The sequence below is a fragment of the Alosa sapidissima genome, chromosome 1 (genome assembly GCF_018492685.1).
Source record: "Alosa sapidissima isolate fAloSap1 chromosome 1, fAloSap1.pri, whole genome shotgun sequence".
NCBI classification, from domain to species: domain Eukaryota; kingdom Metazoa; phylum Chordata; class Actinopteri; order Clupeiformes; family Clupeidae; genus Alosa; species Alosa sapidissima.
In genome coordinates this window covers 42,083,484-42,098,518 of record NC_055957.1, presented here as the reverse complement: position 1 = coordinate 42,098,518, position 15,035 = coordinate 42,083,484, and the positions used below count along the sequence as shown (strand labels likewise).

The 15,035-nt window shown below is 40.0% G+C and overlaps 1 protein-coding gene and 1 long non-coding RNA gene across 2 annotated transcripts in view; both read right to left on the bottom strand.

Annotated features, from left to right (window-relative positions):
- LOC121715771 overlaps positions 1 to 15,035 on the bottom strand; it is a 20,303-nt gene extending 5,268 nt beyond the window's left edge. The window contains exons 1-2 of the long non-coding RNA XR_006033679.1: positions 15,025 to 15,035; positions 11,477 to 11,481 (exon numbers count right to left, since the gene is read on the bottom strand). This is a non-coding gene — a long non-coding RNA (uncharacterized LOC121715771). The remainder of the gene's footprint in view (positions 1 to 11,476; positions 11,482 to 15,024) is intronic.
- On the bottom strand, positions 2,906 to 12,212 carry slc43a3a (solute carrier family 43 member 3a). The gene is made up of 13 exons (XM_042101643.1): positions 11,980 to 12,212; positions 8,949 to 9,168; positions 8,630 to 8,759; positions 7,994 to 8,040; positions 7,731 to 7,807; positions 7,526 to 7,618; positions 6,990 to 7,129; positions 6,448 to 6,602; positions 6,205 to 6,348; positions 5,951 to 6,058; positions 5,563 to 5,749; positions 4,103 to 4,223; positions 2,906 to 3,681 (listed from the first exon to the last, which is right to left on the bottom strand). The coding sequence occupies exons 2-13, from the start codon at positions 9,136 to 9,138 to the stop codon at positions 3,550 to 3,552; spliced, it is 1,524 nt and encodes a 507-aa protein (XP_041957577.1). The 5' UTR covers positions 9,139 to 9,168; positions 11,980 to 12,212; the 3' UTR covers positions 2,906 to 3,549.

The window sequence follows — 15,035 nt, the reverse complement described above, 5'->3', positions numbered from 1 at the left end:
GTGTTACTGACGTGTTCCAGATCTGTTTATCATATGCAATACGGGTCCGCTTATTGTGTGTGGTACGGACCCGTTTATCAGACATCAGCCGGCTTTATTTGACATGTGAAATGTGATTGGTAATTAGGGCTAATTATCCTGAAAAATCTGTTTGCTACACATTTGCTAACAGGTTCGTTATAGGTTCACCCAGGCTAAAGTTCGTAACGTTTTCCCAACAGCTCAACTGATAAACATAAGCTAGGCTACAAACACAAGGGGGGTAAAAAAACTTTACACATAAGTGTCTTATTATTTTTTTTATTCAACAACCTGCCTGTAGAAGTGCCATTCCAGACAAAGTTTAAGTCGTGTTAATTCCACTGTTCCCCTCGACATTCAGGCTGTCTTCCTCAGTCATCTCCATGGTCAATCTGAAACAACACAAAATAAACATTAGCCATTTATTCCTTTTTGCAAATAGCCTAAGTCACAATTACACTCGTTTTTTATCATCAGTGATCCTGTTAACGTTATCACTGGTTTTTCCAAAATAGTTATTGTGATGGCTGTTTTGTTTAAGTTAAGCTAGTTGTTGTTGCTGGAAAATAATAGTAAAGTTACCAATCGCTCGGTTGCTTGTTGTTGTCTCTGAATAAACCAACAGAGATAAAAAGCAGATACTACCTTGAAAAGTTGGGCTGTCCTAGTCAACCCCAGGCTGGCAAATCATGTCAAAAGATTGATAGTGAGCAAACCAAAGATCCTTGATTAACATTACTGCTTGGACTTCTGCATGCGTGGCAAGATTATGGGGTTGTTTCATAGCACTGTTAGATCTGACACAAACAACAATTGACTACTTTTACCACTGCTAGGTAATAATAAAAATAATGAAACGAACATATGATCAATATTGAGCCAACTATATCTTCTTTTCCAGCCTTACTGTAGAAATGAAGTGGCCATGGGAACATAGTGCACCCCCATGGTTTCTAAATTTGTGTCATTCCAAAATACCTTTCTTTAGCAGCCAGTTGACAATGAAGTAGGGAAAGGACAGTCAATTTAGCAGAATCAGCACCTTAATTAATATCATTACCACCTGGGTCTGCTGTGAAAAAACGGTCCTTCGGCTCATATCCGTATCACAGGTTTGGGCCAAATCAGTGTTTTGTATTTTAAACGCATCTCCTGACTTCCAGTTGAGTTGCGGAAATTGGACCTGGGACAAATCTGTAAACCAGTGATAAAACAGCATTGCTAGCAGAGCTGAAACCTGTATCAGGAGTAGACCTGGCCCACAGTCAGATACCGTATGTCCGCTACAGGCGGATCTAAAGGCTTTTATGCGGATCCGGCCCAAAGGAAATTGCTATCTGGGAAAGCCAGAACTGAGAGACTCAGGAGAAGTTTTTATCCCCAGGCCATCCGAACTCTGAACTCACACTATACTGACTTTGCACACATTCACTCCTCAGCACTCTCAAACATTTCCCAACTCTGAATTTACACTATACTGAATTTGCACTCATTCACTCCTCAGCACTCAAGATTCCCCTCTCACACCCTGCACGCACTTAAAACAAAATAAACAGGCGTCTCAGTCTCATGCATGTATAGGCAAAACTGTATCAGACCGGTGTAACGTTGGTAAATCTTCCATTGCACAGAATGATTTTTGTAGCACGTGCAACAAATGACAGTCGAAAGATACAATTACATGCGCCATCTAGTGGACAAACGACTACTTATCGCCAATACTGGAAATGCAGCCATGATGATGATGATGAATATTTATTTTGGCTTTCTTTTAATCCTACTGAATTTGTAATTATGTATCGGCCGTTCTAATACCGATAGTATGTGGGTGCCTTGTGTGTGTGTGCATGTGTATATGTGTGCACCGCCATCTATAGGCCAATGAGTGTACAGTCACTAAATGTACACATAACCTAATTTATTTAGACCCCCCCCCCCCCCATGGATGAAATTCTACGAAACTTGGCATACCCCCAGAGAATGCCAGGTCAATCATACACATAAAATTTGGTGCAGTTCTGAACATCTTAACTGAAGATAGGGGCGATTAAATATATTGCATTTTTTATTTTTTTACCGGGGGGGGGGGGGGGGGGGGGGGGGTGCAAATCACAAATGAGTGATTATGGGCCAGATTGATGTGAGCCCTTGAGACCAACATACCATAAAAGATTCTTCATCCTCAGTGCCACGGTTCAGGTTATTTAGGAAAAACTGCTTTTTTTGCGGTTCGGGGGGCCCAGCACGGGGGGGGGAATTTTTTCGTAAAAGTCTAGTGGGGCTACATACCCACCAAATTTCCACCAAGGTACCTTTGCCTTTTTTGGATTTTCTGTTAGTTTATTTTACTCAAAATGATATGTTGTATGACTATGAGTCACGTCGTGGTTAGACATGGTCTAAAACTCTTTAGATAAGGATTTTTCCAGAGTGTGTACATATTTTACCCATGAGCCTTTTCAAACTTACACATTTCAAACATTTGCAGCTCAAGAATGCTCAAAAATGCTAAAAATGTACCTGAAACCTCCCCGCTGCGATCGTGCGATCTGGGTTCCCTGAAGTGGCTCCTCATGAAATATCTTGCTATTTAGAATCTGCTTCTCGGGTGTGTTGGCTTCCCTCTAGTGGTAGTTAAAGGGTCTAACCTCCAGGGTTGAATTATGTCTCCACTGGTAAAGAGTTCACAACTATGAATGCCCGAAACTCAGTTACACTTATGTTTCAATGATCAAATGCTAACTTCTTTTAGATTGTAAATAAGCAAAATTACAATTAAACTTTATGGTCATGTAAATACACGGAGTACACAAAAATACACTGACATTATAATGCTAACATCTGGAGTGAAATCAGTTTAATGTTAATATAATGACAAGGTTTCTGTATTTTACATATTTTTTATTAATTTTGTTTGGTTTTGTACAAATGTAACACAGGTGAAGTCCAGATTGGCAATATAACAGAAAATCAGCTTTAATATGCTGTGCAGCAGCAGCCTATAGCCAATTTGCATTCAAATATGCTTGACAGACCTGAGACACATGTAACCAGCACATCTAAAAGATTGAAAATACTAATATATATATAAAAACAAAACAATTGAGAACAGCTGTTAAAAAACTATGCTAAAATGATTTTTTTTTTTTCGTATTCACATATTGAATACAACAGCATGCTGGAATGTATTGCATTCTTGTGTACATTTTATAGGCAACTAATTTTAGTATCATCTTCAGGTTCATTTTGATGTTATATGCTTATGTGAAGTACAGATAACTAGGCCGTCGTTCCTACTTGTCCCTTAGGCTTGCTTACCATGTAGATGTGGTACCTGCAAAAATGTAAGACAAGCTAACACAGCTTGGCATTGCCAACTATATTACCAAGAGGACACCAGCTAGCATGCTTTCATCAATGCTTTATCAGTATGCAAATTTTGCCTTTTAGGTAGTAGCTTGCTGATTTTAGACCAAAAACTCTCACAGCTGGTTTGAGCTGGTCAGACTACCAGGATTTTAATCCCCTCTAGAGACTGGCCTCCCTCAAAGGAATGTCCGAGAATGTCTCTCTCTCATTTGCCAGTCTCCTGCAGTGGATGTAGATGTACAGGGGATGGATAAAAGCCAGTAAAGTGAGGAGAGTCAAGGCAATGTTGACCTGGAGAGAGGGAGGTGGGAGGGTCAGAGAGAGAGAGAGAGAAAGAGAGAGAAAGAAATAAAGAGAGAGAGAGAGAGAAAGAAAGAAAAAGAGAGAGAGTAAAAGGGTGAAAAGGGCTGTTATCAAGCAATGTGGCTGAAAGATACTGAGGTCTGTAACTAATTGATTTAAGGCAGACATGTTTGAATAGAGAAAGAGATTTGACCTATGTGGAGGTCAAACCTTCTCTACCTTGAGAAGATTTGCTCAACCCTACTTGGAAACATGCAACTAAACAAGAACCTGCTTCTCTAAACAACATCTGCTCACAGTTCCTATCTTTAAAATCCATTTAGTATAACATGTATTCATTCTTTTTTTCTCTAAAATGCATTAATGACATTCTACATCTGTATACATTGTAGAAAAGCATAACACTTACATATAATGGATCCCCATCTAGTGCTTTAACCAGGGCGAAGCAGGGGTACTGAAGTAGCGACACTACAGCAGATAGTGACATCACCAAGCCATACAACTTCCCAAAATGTTGGCCTGGGAACCTGTGGGTAATTAAGGTCATGTTGATCTGGGCCCAGTTCCCCGAAAGCATCGTAAGCCCAAGAGCACCGTAAAGTCCCTTTTACGAACGTCTTAATATTTGCCGACTGTTTCCCGAAACCATCGTAGCTTAAGCGCGTCGTGAAAACACTTGTAGATCTAGTGCTCCAGAGTTCTCGTTACAGGCTGAGCGTCTTAACAGGTACTTCTCACTGAGGTCACCAACAGGACATACAGAGGAATTACAACTTAGAATACATTAACCAACTGATGTTCCCATTCTTTATTGTATTTACTTGTGATGAATCAGATTTTAGTGTGCAAAATAGCATACATTTATTGGTCATAATAATGTGATTAAAAGCGGACAAAAATGCAATCAAGTTATGAAACAAGACGTTGCCAGAATAGTTTGCCATTATCTTTGCTAAGTGAAGGCTATATTTTTTATAATCTTATATATTTTCTATAATCTATATCTTGAAGTCAATAAAGTATCTATCTATCTATCTATCTATCTATCTATCTATCTATCTATCTATATTTTATTAGGCCTATGAGGTAAAAGCAGAGAAAGGAACCTGTGGATTAGTCTGTGCTGCGTCAAAATCTTATATGTTATTTAACACATTTTCTTATTTTCTTACTCGACCTCTTTCTTCTTAAGTGACACAGACATAAACGGTGCAACAATCTAATCTTAAATAATTATTATTTATGTCTGTGTGTGGTATATAGCCTACTTGGGAAGCTTACATGCGGATGTCAAAGTTTTCCTATTTTCGTATTGATGTGAATTAATACAAGGATACAAGGAAGTTTATTGTCACATGCATATAGTTACTGGAAGTAAGAAATGCAGTGAAATTATGTCTGGTGTCAGCCTATTTGTGCATAATGTGTAGATCCGAAGTTTAAATGGTAGCCCTATAGCTGTGGCGTGCAGTCACCTGACATCACCATCAAATTAGAGGATATTTCAGAATATTAACATGGACAGCTCCCCTTAAGAGCATCTTAAGAGCAGTGCACGCACGTTCACGCTACGACCATGTTCGGGAAACAGTCGGAAAAACTAAACGAACGATCGTAAGATGAATCGTAGAAAACCCTCGTAAGACTGTGTCTTCGTTGTTATCAGGAGACTGGGCCCTGAAGTATAACAAAGGTCACTCAGTTCCCCTTGGAGCAAAATACCGAAATAATTGTGTATCTGCTGACATGTTTACAATTGAAGTGTAGTGTGACTGTGAACCATGCATGCTGAGTTTGCATTTTGAGCCGACTGTTCCATTCAGAGAGATGTGGAAAAGTGAGGCCCCACTATACTTAATTACTCACGCGATACTGATAAAGGCGGCATTTCCACCATACAGGAAGGATCGGTTGACGACCTGCAGAATGAAGGTGAGGTACTGGAGAGGGAGAAGAGGGGACGTGGCACAGATAGAGAACAGCAGGCACTGGAGGGAGGTGAGGAAGAGGGAGAGGACAGCGGAGCGAAGGTCGGCCTCCCTATCCGTCATTCCTGCAGGGAAAAAAACACAGGAAGAAGAGGGTTAGCTGAGGCGAATGTTATGATGCTACAGTATATTCACCACCTAAACATCAGCTTGGTGTGTGTTTAGCCTTGAAGACTTCGCCATATCGACTTCGACTTTAGCCATATCAAGATGTATCTACCTTTTAATCTATTGATTCATGCAGTACATGTAGGTTTAATGCTCACCTGATGGCAATGGCTTGCCCTTGTGTCTATCCATGAGGAGGCCATTCCAAGGAGCACATAGAACTCCAAACAACTGAGTGAAGGCGAAGGCGTTGGTGTACTGACTCACTGGAAAACAAATAGGGACAAATAAGACACTGAGCCTGGAGGCACAGTGATTTAAGTGTCCATAATGGCACACTTTAACATGCGCTGTTTCACATGAATTATTCATATTTCGCATATTTATTCATATTGGATAATGTTTTGCTCACCCAGGGTGGGGTCTTGGTTGGCCAGGCGGTTGAGCATTGGGTTCAAGGTGCCAATGAAGAGGTAGTGGCGGAGCTGCATGACAGAGAGCCACAGCAGGTGCCAAAAGAAGAACCAGGAAAGGAAGCAGGACCGGAAACTTGGTTCTGCCAACACAAAAGAGACAGTACTTTCCGTATATACGTTTCCATTCACATTCTTACATGTACTGTAGCTAGCTGGTAGCCATAATGGCCAACCACTACCTTCCTCTGGAGTGTCCCGAGGCCGGTGTCCATCCTCTAGCTGTGATGAAAGTTCATCCATCTCCCTCTGTCCCTTGGCTCCCCCTGACTGCTCAACTGCTCGGGAGCTCTCATACTCCTCCACATTGTAGCTATTGGACTTTCCACAGCTGACTCTGTTCAATCAACACAGTGATACTACGGTCAGTAGGAACCATGAAGCCCTGCAGAGATAATCTAGACCTATAGGTACAACAGTCTGGTCTCAGCAGTCTTGTTTTACCTATCAGTTTGAGCTTTAGTCTGCCCTGCTGCCCCCTTGACTCACTCCTCAGGACAGGAGAAAAGGGGTTCACTCAGCTCATTACATAGGTTGATCGTTCTTATTATTTTTTAACATGAGTTCAACATAAACAAAGGGATTATAGATTTGGGCATCGTTTGATTATTCAAGTTCACCGCAAGTCAAAGGGAACATCTAAAGCAGGGTACAGCATGGTGTTCAGACTACACCCACTGTGGCTGACTGCATCTGCTAGTGTGGAAGTTATGGTTTCTCTCACCCATATGCGTAGCCCTCTGGGATGGGATGAGGAATGTGTGTTATGGGCATGAGAAAGATGGTGCGAAGGAAATGGATGACACTGCATGCAGAAATGACAAGGAAGGAGAGACGCAGAGAAATCCCACCTTCAAACAGCACCTTTATGGAATGAGAGTAATCATATGACCAACATTAACAAGAAAATGTTTTTGTTTACATTTTGGTGATGGAAACGACCATCTCAAATCAATAAAACCCCAATTTCTCAGTAATTCCTAGAATGCCACAATTTCTATTAACTCATTCATGCTTTAAAGCAACTCTTTAAATTAGACCTTCAAACTCATTTTGTTTTACCCAGACTCTGATATTGCTGATGCAAACCCGGAGTGCCTGGTTTTGCACAATGTAAAGCTAGGTCACAGGAAGAAGGGACCTTCTCACCTTCTTGGGTAGCCAACACTTGTTGAAAATGAGTGAAATGAGGAGTTTCTACATCGTGATGTTAAATGTGTAGCATTTATACTATAGTTCAAACGTTCAAACTGCAGGTACCTTGATAATAAAAAAGATGGCAGAGGAAGAATCAAAGGCACCATTGTAGAGGGTGATGATGGTAGAGCGATGTGTGCCAAAGAGGTTCCCCACCTAGATGTGTTCAGAGAGGTGGGGGTTAGGTTGCTTTTAGCAGAATAGCAATAGGTTTGATTCACAGTTACAGAGATGAATAGTGTAAAGCAACAGAAGCAAAAATTCATACCTGCATATTTGTTATGAGCAACAAAATGCCACCGACAGCAATGAAGGACAGAGCTGGGAAGAGCAAGGTGGACAGTGCTGTGTGTGTGTGTGTGTGTGTGTGTGTGTGTGTGTGTGTGTGTGTGTGTGTGTGTGTGAGAGAGAGAGAGAGAGAGAGCGAAAGAGAGTAGACAATGTGTGAAAGGGAAAAGAGAAATAGAGATCTGTGAGATTTGTTGACATGGGAAAGTGACTTTTATTTTGCACACGATCCAAATGATTCACCTGCACTGGATGTCGCCACCAACAGGGTCCCAGTGGTGTAAAGGGTTCTGTGTGAGGTAGGGAAAAGTTCACAAGTAAAAAGACCTTGCAGGGTAATGGATAATAGATTCACAGCATGCAAATTTCTGTTTCGTTAACCTGCAACCTTCATTGGGAGAAAGAATGGTAATGTTTACATCAGCTTTGCCACTATGGAGTACTATGGACAGCTGCAGTAACTTAAGACGACAGTATGCAGTATGCCTATTTTGGGGGTACACTTTTGTGTTTCTTTTTTTGATCATCTTCAAATTCATTTTGAAGGAATATTTTAGATATACTTCACCTGGCATTGCCCCAACACAAGCTATGTAGAATATGCACTAGTTTATTTTGTGGTCCGTGTCGGGCCACATGTGAAATTGCAGGCATTTCAAATAGTTACACTAACTAGAATAAAAGTCCTTACTTTTTTCAGTGTGATTTCGAAGAAATTAGCTGCAGATAATGCAACGAATGGTAGGTGGCCCTTATCTTTCACAAACGTCTGTTAATCTCTATGACCCCAACACTCTCCATTTTCAGTTATAGCCATGTTCATGTGCAGCACTGGTTAACTATCTGACACACCCATGTAGAAATTCTAAATAAACTTACATTCCCATAAATCTTGTTGCTAGGGTCCCAAAGCGGTCAAAAATGAAGCCATTGGGCAAGGTGAGAAAGTTGTTGAGGAAGGAAGCAATGGTGAAGACCAAGGAGAACTGCTCATCTTGCCCACTGCAATCTGTGCAGATTTGTGTGTGTTTTGTGGAAGTAAATAATTACTTAAAGGTTAAAAAAACAGGAGCATACATAAAATGTTAAATAATCAGCAGTATATTCTACAGCCGCATCATGTTTAGACAACAAGCCCTCATCAAATTGTGGACACAGCCCAGGTTAAGTTTTATATATAGGTAAATAATGCAGGCACCTGTATTCAGAAGAGTGCTGTTGGACTCTGTCTTGTTCACACAGAGGTCACTGAAGTAGCCATCCGCTTTGAGGACAAAGGCCAGTGAGGCCCATCCAAACACCACACCAGCAAAACACAGGCACTCCAGTAGCCCTGACACAAAGGTCAGCCTGTAGCGCAGCCCCAACCCTGATTCGCACCCAAGCATCCTCCTCAGCTGACAGCAGCTGCTGCGTTCCTGTGAGTTTCCAAATGGAGTGTAAGGCAAATTGCAGCAGTTTTTCACAAGTTCCGCTCAACCTCTTTAGCAGCCAATAATGTAATAACAGCCAATAACGTAATAACGACCAATAACGTAATAATTCTAGTGTAATAAAACCAATAATGTAATAACTTGCCAATAATGTAATTTCTGAACCAATAACATAACTTTTTTTTTATTATTGGTTGTTTATTACGTTATTGACTAGGTAAAAAAAAAATTGTTTGTAATATCCGTAGCCATGTAATATCACTTTATTTTAAGCTTATTAAAATAACTGCTTAAAAACATGACCATACAAACACCCTTACAGTCTCTCTCAGAGATGATTGATGATTTATTTTGATCTCCGCTAGAAGAGCTAGCATTGCGGTCATAAACTGTCAAAGTGGTTCCTTCGTTGAGGTGAAAATTTGGTCCATGGAATCCAGGCTGCCCAGCAGCGTGAATAAAATTGCGCGTGTATGGCAGCATGGGGAAACACAGGCTACCATGGAGGGGCCTTACAATAAATTAATAATAAATTAATTCATGTACATTTAGTGACTGTACACTACTCAGCCTGTATAGATAGTGGTGTTGAGTGAAGGGTTGCCGGTAAGGGATGTTGAAATGTGTAATGTGGAACACACACGTCATAACCCCCCCCCCCCACCCCACCCCCCACACACACACCATTACCACCGCCCCCACAAAGCAAGACGGTGGCTTCAAAGACCATTCCAAATCAGACCATTGTAAAAATAATTGTTAAAAAAAAAACACTTCTGTAAATATGATGTAGTTGTTGCTCACATGCTATGTGTGTGTGTGTGTGTGTGTGTGTGTGTGTGTGTGTGTTTGTTTATTTAAATGTATGCAAACTGGCAGTGAAAGTGGTTTCTCTTATCAACAAAACGAGGAAGAGTTGAAGTAAAACTTGTCCAATTGAACAAAAATTAATATGATTGAACAAATATGATTTCTGTTTAAAATATCAATGTATTTCCGCTGAAGTGTCTTTTAGTTTTATATATTGTGTTTTCAATCCACATTATAAATAAATGGGAAATTTGTTAAGATTTATATCAGCTTTTTAGTTTTTTAGCAAAAGTATTTGAACAAGGTGAGACCGGTGAAATATATGCACCTTACTGCTGCGGTGTAGTCTAGTTAGCTCTAGTGGGTATACTGTGATCAACCCCAAATGTTAATACCTATCCTTGCCTATTTTCAGTGGGTATACTGAGATGGTGATGCTTTTTAAGTGGGTATACTGCATAGTCCTGCATATCACATGGACTACACCACTGCCTTACTGAACAAGGGATTTTTTGTGCATGGATGTTGACCGGTTCTTGGCCCCTCAGTGTATGATGTGGCCCCTGTCTCAGAAAAATCCTAGAACCGCCGGTCTGATCTTACTTCCTTGGAGAGTCTTTACGCATGTAGTTTGTGGCAATGTGGTAGAACAAAGACCTCTTTTATTATTACTATTCTTTCTATTCTACTCTTCTTTCATTAGGAAACTCGATAGTTAGGCCTATTCAAATACATAATGCCATTAGAACCTTGGGAGAACATTTTTACAGTGCGTTAAAAATTCAGTTTTTGAAAAACTCAATATCGAAATTGGTATCGGCCTTCAAAATCCCATATCGGTCAGGCTGTAGGAGATGGAGACAAATTGACATACACACACATGCATCCACATGCACAGATTGGCACGCATGCACATGCACACACAGGCACGCTCACATTCACACGCACGCACACACGCGCACGCACACTCACACGCACACACACACACACACACATACAAGCATACACAAAAGTTGCAAGAGTAGGAGTAGGAGATGGAGACAAATTGACAAGCGTGATTTATTTTCGTGGAGAGGATACAGGACGGAGCGGCGGTCGTATGTTGTACCGCTATGCGGTGCATCTAGTTACGTTATTGACTGCTACAACACCGTTACACCCTCTGTGTTCACGGTACGCCTACTACTGCAACCCCTTTTTCTGTTTTTCACTTTCAGGTTTGAATGTCATAGTACATTTAGCATGTGTAGCACAGAGTCCCTTGTAGAAACAACTGCAGGAAATGCCTACGAAAAAAACGATACTAGGTCTTGCTTTCTTTCTATGTAACTATTGAGCTATGGCACATATCATGACTTCTACGACACTGACAAATAGGCTACACTAAATAAAGTACAAAGACAAAACTTAAGACCACGAGGAGATTTTTGGCTCTGTGGCAATTGTAATAGCATCGCATAAGACTGTTCCCCCATGCTTTAACGGTCTCTTCCTGAAGTTTTGAAACTTCCTTCCTCATACATTTCTTAAGATGAATTGCTTCATTGGTCTATGCATGACATTATGCGGACTGTTCTAATCCATCCTAGACCTGTTGAGAGAAAATAATGTCATAGTCTACACAAATAGACCTTTTCAGATGGATATTGCCGAATGTTTATTTTTATTTTTTTTAATACAACAAGATACATAGCCTATAACTAGCCTATACCAGCCTATATCTACCATATACTTTACATTATACAAGTAATGTAAAAGGCTGTATTAGTTTATATAGCCTAGTCGCCTAGACAAGCGCTAGATAATCCAGATTAGCCTATACCCTAGGCCAATCTAATCTACAGTCTGTTCCATGAACACCAAGCAGTTAAATTCATGAAAGGAATTTCAAAACAACAAGACTGTAGCCTGATTTCCTCTCCAAACAACCATCAATATCTTAATCAAAAAGCCTATAAGATGCAGGTTAATTGGCCCATAGCCTACCTGACGAGTCCAAATCGTTTATCCCACTCGGTTAGGCCTCCAGCATTCGATCTTCGAACAACCCAGCTATGCAAAATGTAAACTGTCGTCCATACTTAATCTGTCCGGACAAATGTAATCCTGTTAGTGTTTTGATGCCATCCTATCGAATCCACGCGTGGACCTACGTTCCTCTACATTGCATACACAGACGTCTGCGCGTGGTGTGTAGCCTACTCATCCAGACAGTGTAATTTGACGTTGCAGTTCCTTGCTGCAGTCTTGTGATAAGAGTAGGATTAGGATTGTCCCTATCAGAGCCTAACATTCATTAACACAGACCTGAGTTCATTTTACGTTATACTGGTTCAGTGCTTAGATGCTTCACGTTGATCTTAGATGATTCTGTTGGATGAATTAATTGATGTGGCAAAATAGGTCTGTTCAACGTCACATAACATTGTGTTTGAAAGAAAAACATGTAGACCCAAGCCTATTTGTTTAATTGCAGGTGTTGTGGTTTAATCAAACCGCCCCCCCACCCATATACGCTTACCTTACATGATTCAATTAGAAAAAATCATTTATACAATAAGGTTCTGTTTCATTCAAAACTACAACCCCAAAACAGAAAAAGTTGGGACGTTGTGTAAAATGTGAATAAAAACAGAATGTAGGCCTAATAATCTTCAAATCTCTTAAACTCATATTTAGCTGCAAAAAGGACACAGACAACATATCAGATGTTGAAAATGACAAATTTGACTATTTCATGGAGAATATATGTTAATTTTGAATTTGATACCAGTAACATGTTTCAAAAAAAGTTGGGATGGGGGTAACAAAATGCTGGAAAAGTTGTGTAATGATAAAGAAAACAAAAACTAATTAGGGTAACTGGCAACACGATTGGGTATGAAAAAGAGCATCCCAGAGAGGCAGGGTCAAGTAAAGATGTAGTGGTATTCAGTACTCTGTGTAAACCTGTGTGCACAAATGATGATGAATGATGAAACAATGTCATTTTAATGCTTCTTAACATGAAATTGTGACGTATTTAGGGAGTTCATCTAGCCTAGAAATATAGACGCACCCTAGCGGCAGCAAATTACATTTGCTTCCAGGGCTAGTCTAGCAACTCTAGAATTAAAATCTAAAATTAAACTTCTATCAGGCCAATGAAATCGTATATAGAGTCGTTAGGCGGGCTTAACATAATGACGGCAGACTTGCAACGGTTCCGCGTGAATTCCTTGCTACTTGAAAACAAAGAAGATGGATGTTGCTGTTGGCCAACAGTGTGACACGAGTTAAGCTTGTTTTAAGTTGGCAAAAGTTTGAACTAGCCAATTAGCTCCGCTGGTGGGAAACGCATGAGACTCAGCACTGTCCTATTGCGTGCAGAGGGAATTTGAAAGACAACCGATTATCCCGCCCCTCGGACTGAGCACTGCGAACGGTGAGTGCCCAGACCCTACATTTTAATGTGGGTCTGGCTCGTCAGGCTAGAGTTCATCATCTACAGGACATAATATTATTAAAACATTCAGAGAATCCAGAGAAATCTTTGCAAACAGGGGAAATAGCTGAAAAACAAATTGGATGGTCGTGGTCTTTTGGACCTCAGATGGCATTGCATCAACACCATACCTGTCTCCAGACCTGTCATTGTATCAGCTCAGGAAAACCTCTAATAACCATTGTCTATGTGTCCAGTTTGATACTCAATTCAAAAACTGCAGCCAAAATGTAACAGCTAAAATTGTATTGAGACATGATACAGAAAATACCACCCTCTTATCTGGGCCTGAGCTTTAAAATGGACAGGTAACGTGGAAAAGGGTCCTGTGGTTAGACCAATCAAAGTTTGCCATTCTTTTTGGAAATCATGGACTCATCAGGGCTAAAGAAGAGAGGGCCTATCCAAGTATCCAACCTATCCAACTTGTTTTAGTGCTCAGTTCCAAACCCAACATCTATGACGATGTGGAGGAGCATTCGTGCCTACAGCATGGGCATCTTGCACATTTGGCAAAGCACAATCAATTCTGAATGATGTATACAGGTTTTGAGCAACATTTACTGCCATCCAGGAAATGCCTTTTTCAGGGAATATTTTGAATATTTCAGAAAAACAATGCCAAAATGAATTCTGCACAAAGTGCACATATTTAAATAGTATTTCTCCATAGAGGAAGAGTCCAGGTACTAAGATGGCCTGTCTGCAGTCCAGATTTGTCAAATTAGGTGCATAATGGAATGAAAAGCATGATTAAGAAAACCCCATACTGTTGAGCGACTGAAATCCTATATCGGGGTAATGGGACAACATTTCATTATCAAAACTGTAGCAAATGGTCTCCTCAGTTCATAAACATTTACAGAATTGTGTTAAATGAAGAGGTGAAGCAGCACGGTGGTAAACATGCTCCCGTCCCAACTTTTTTTTAAACATTTTGCTGGCATCAAATACAAAATTAACATATACCTTCCATGAAATAGTCCAAATTTTCATTTTCAACATTTGATATGTTGTCTATGTCCTTTTTGCTGCTAAATATGGGTTTACGAGACTTATTATTATGACATTCTGTTTTTATTTGCATTTTACACAATGTCCCAACTTTTTCTGTTTTGGGGTTGTAGAATGTTTTGTGTAACTGTGTAGCCTATTTTAAAAATACAAAAACACTAAAGTATTACTATTATGAAGGCATTTCCATAATCCCAATCAAATACAAATGACAAAATAATATTTTATATTTTGTATTCGACTTTTAAATAAATGTATTAAATACTGCCCATCCCTGCCTGCCAAGGAACAGCAATATAGTTGTACCAATCCAATCCCACATATCAAATTTGCATTTTGTCCGCTATAGTTCATAAGGAATCAATCTACACTGCAGATGAAAATAACTATGGTTCTAAATTAGCAAAGTACAAACTGCAAAGTGTCAGATACTGTCAAACTCTCAGATAAAACTCTCTAATTTCAGATTTAGTCTGGTACTTCTATACAGAAATGTAAAATAACTATTAGCATTGATATTAATATAGGCCTACTAGCAATTTAT

Excerpts from the sequence above, each read along its gene's own strand:
- slc43a3a (XM_042101643.1), bottom strand. The coding sequence starts at position 9,138 with ATGCTTGGGTGCGAATCAGGGTTGGGGCTGCGCTACAGGCTGACCTTT. Across the intron at positions 7,619-7,730 it reads TGCTCATAACAAATATGCAG|GTGGGGAACCTCTTTGGCAC; the intron begins GTATGAATTTTT and ends GAACACATCTAG. Across the intron at positions 7,130-7,525 it reads CCATCTTTTTTATTATCAAG|GTGCTGTTTGAAGGTGGGAT; the intron begins GTACCTGCAGTT and ends CATTCCATAAAG.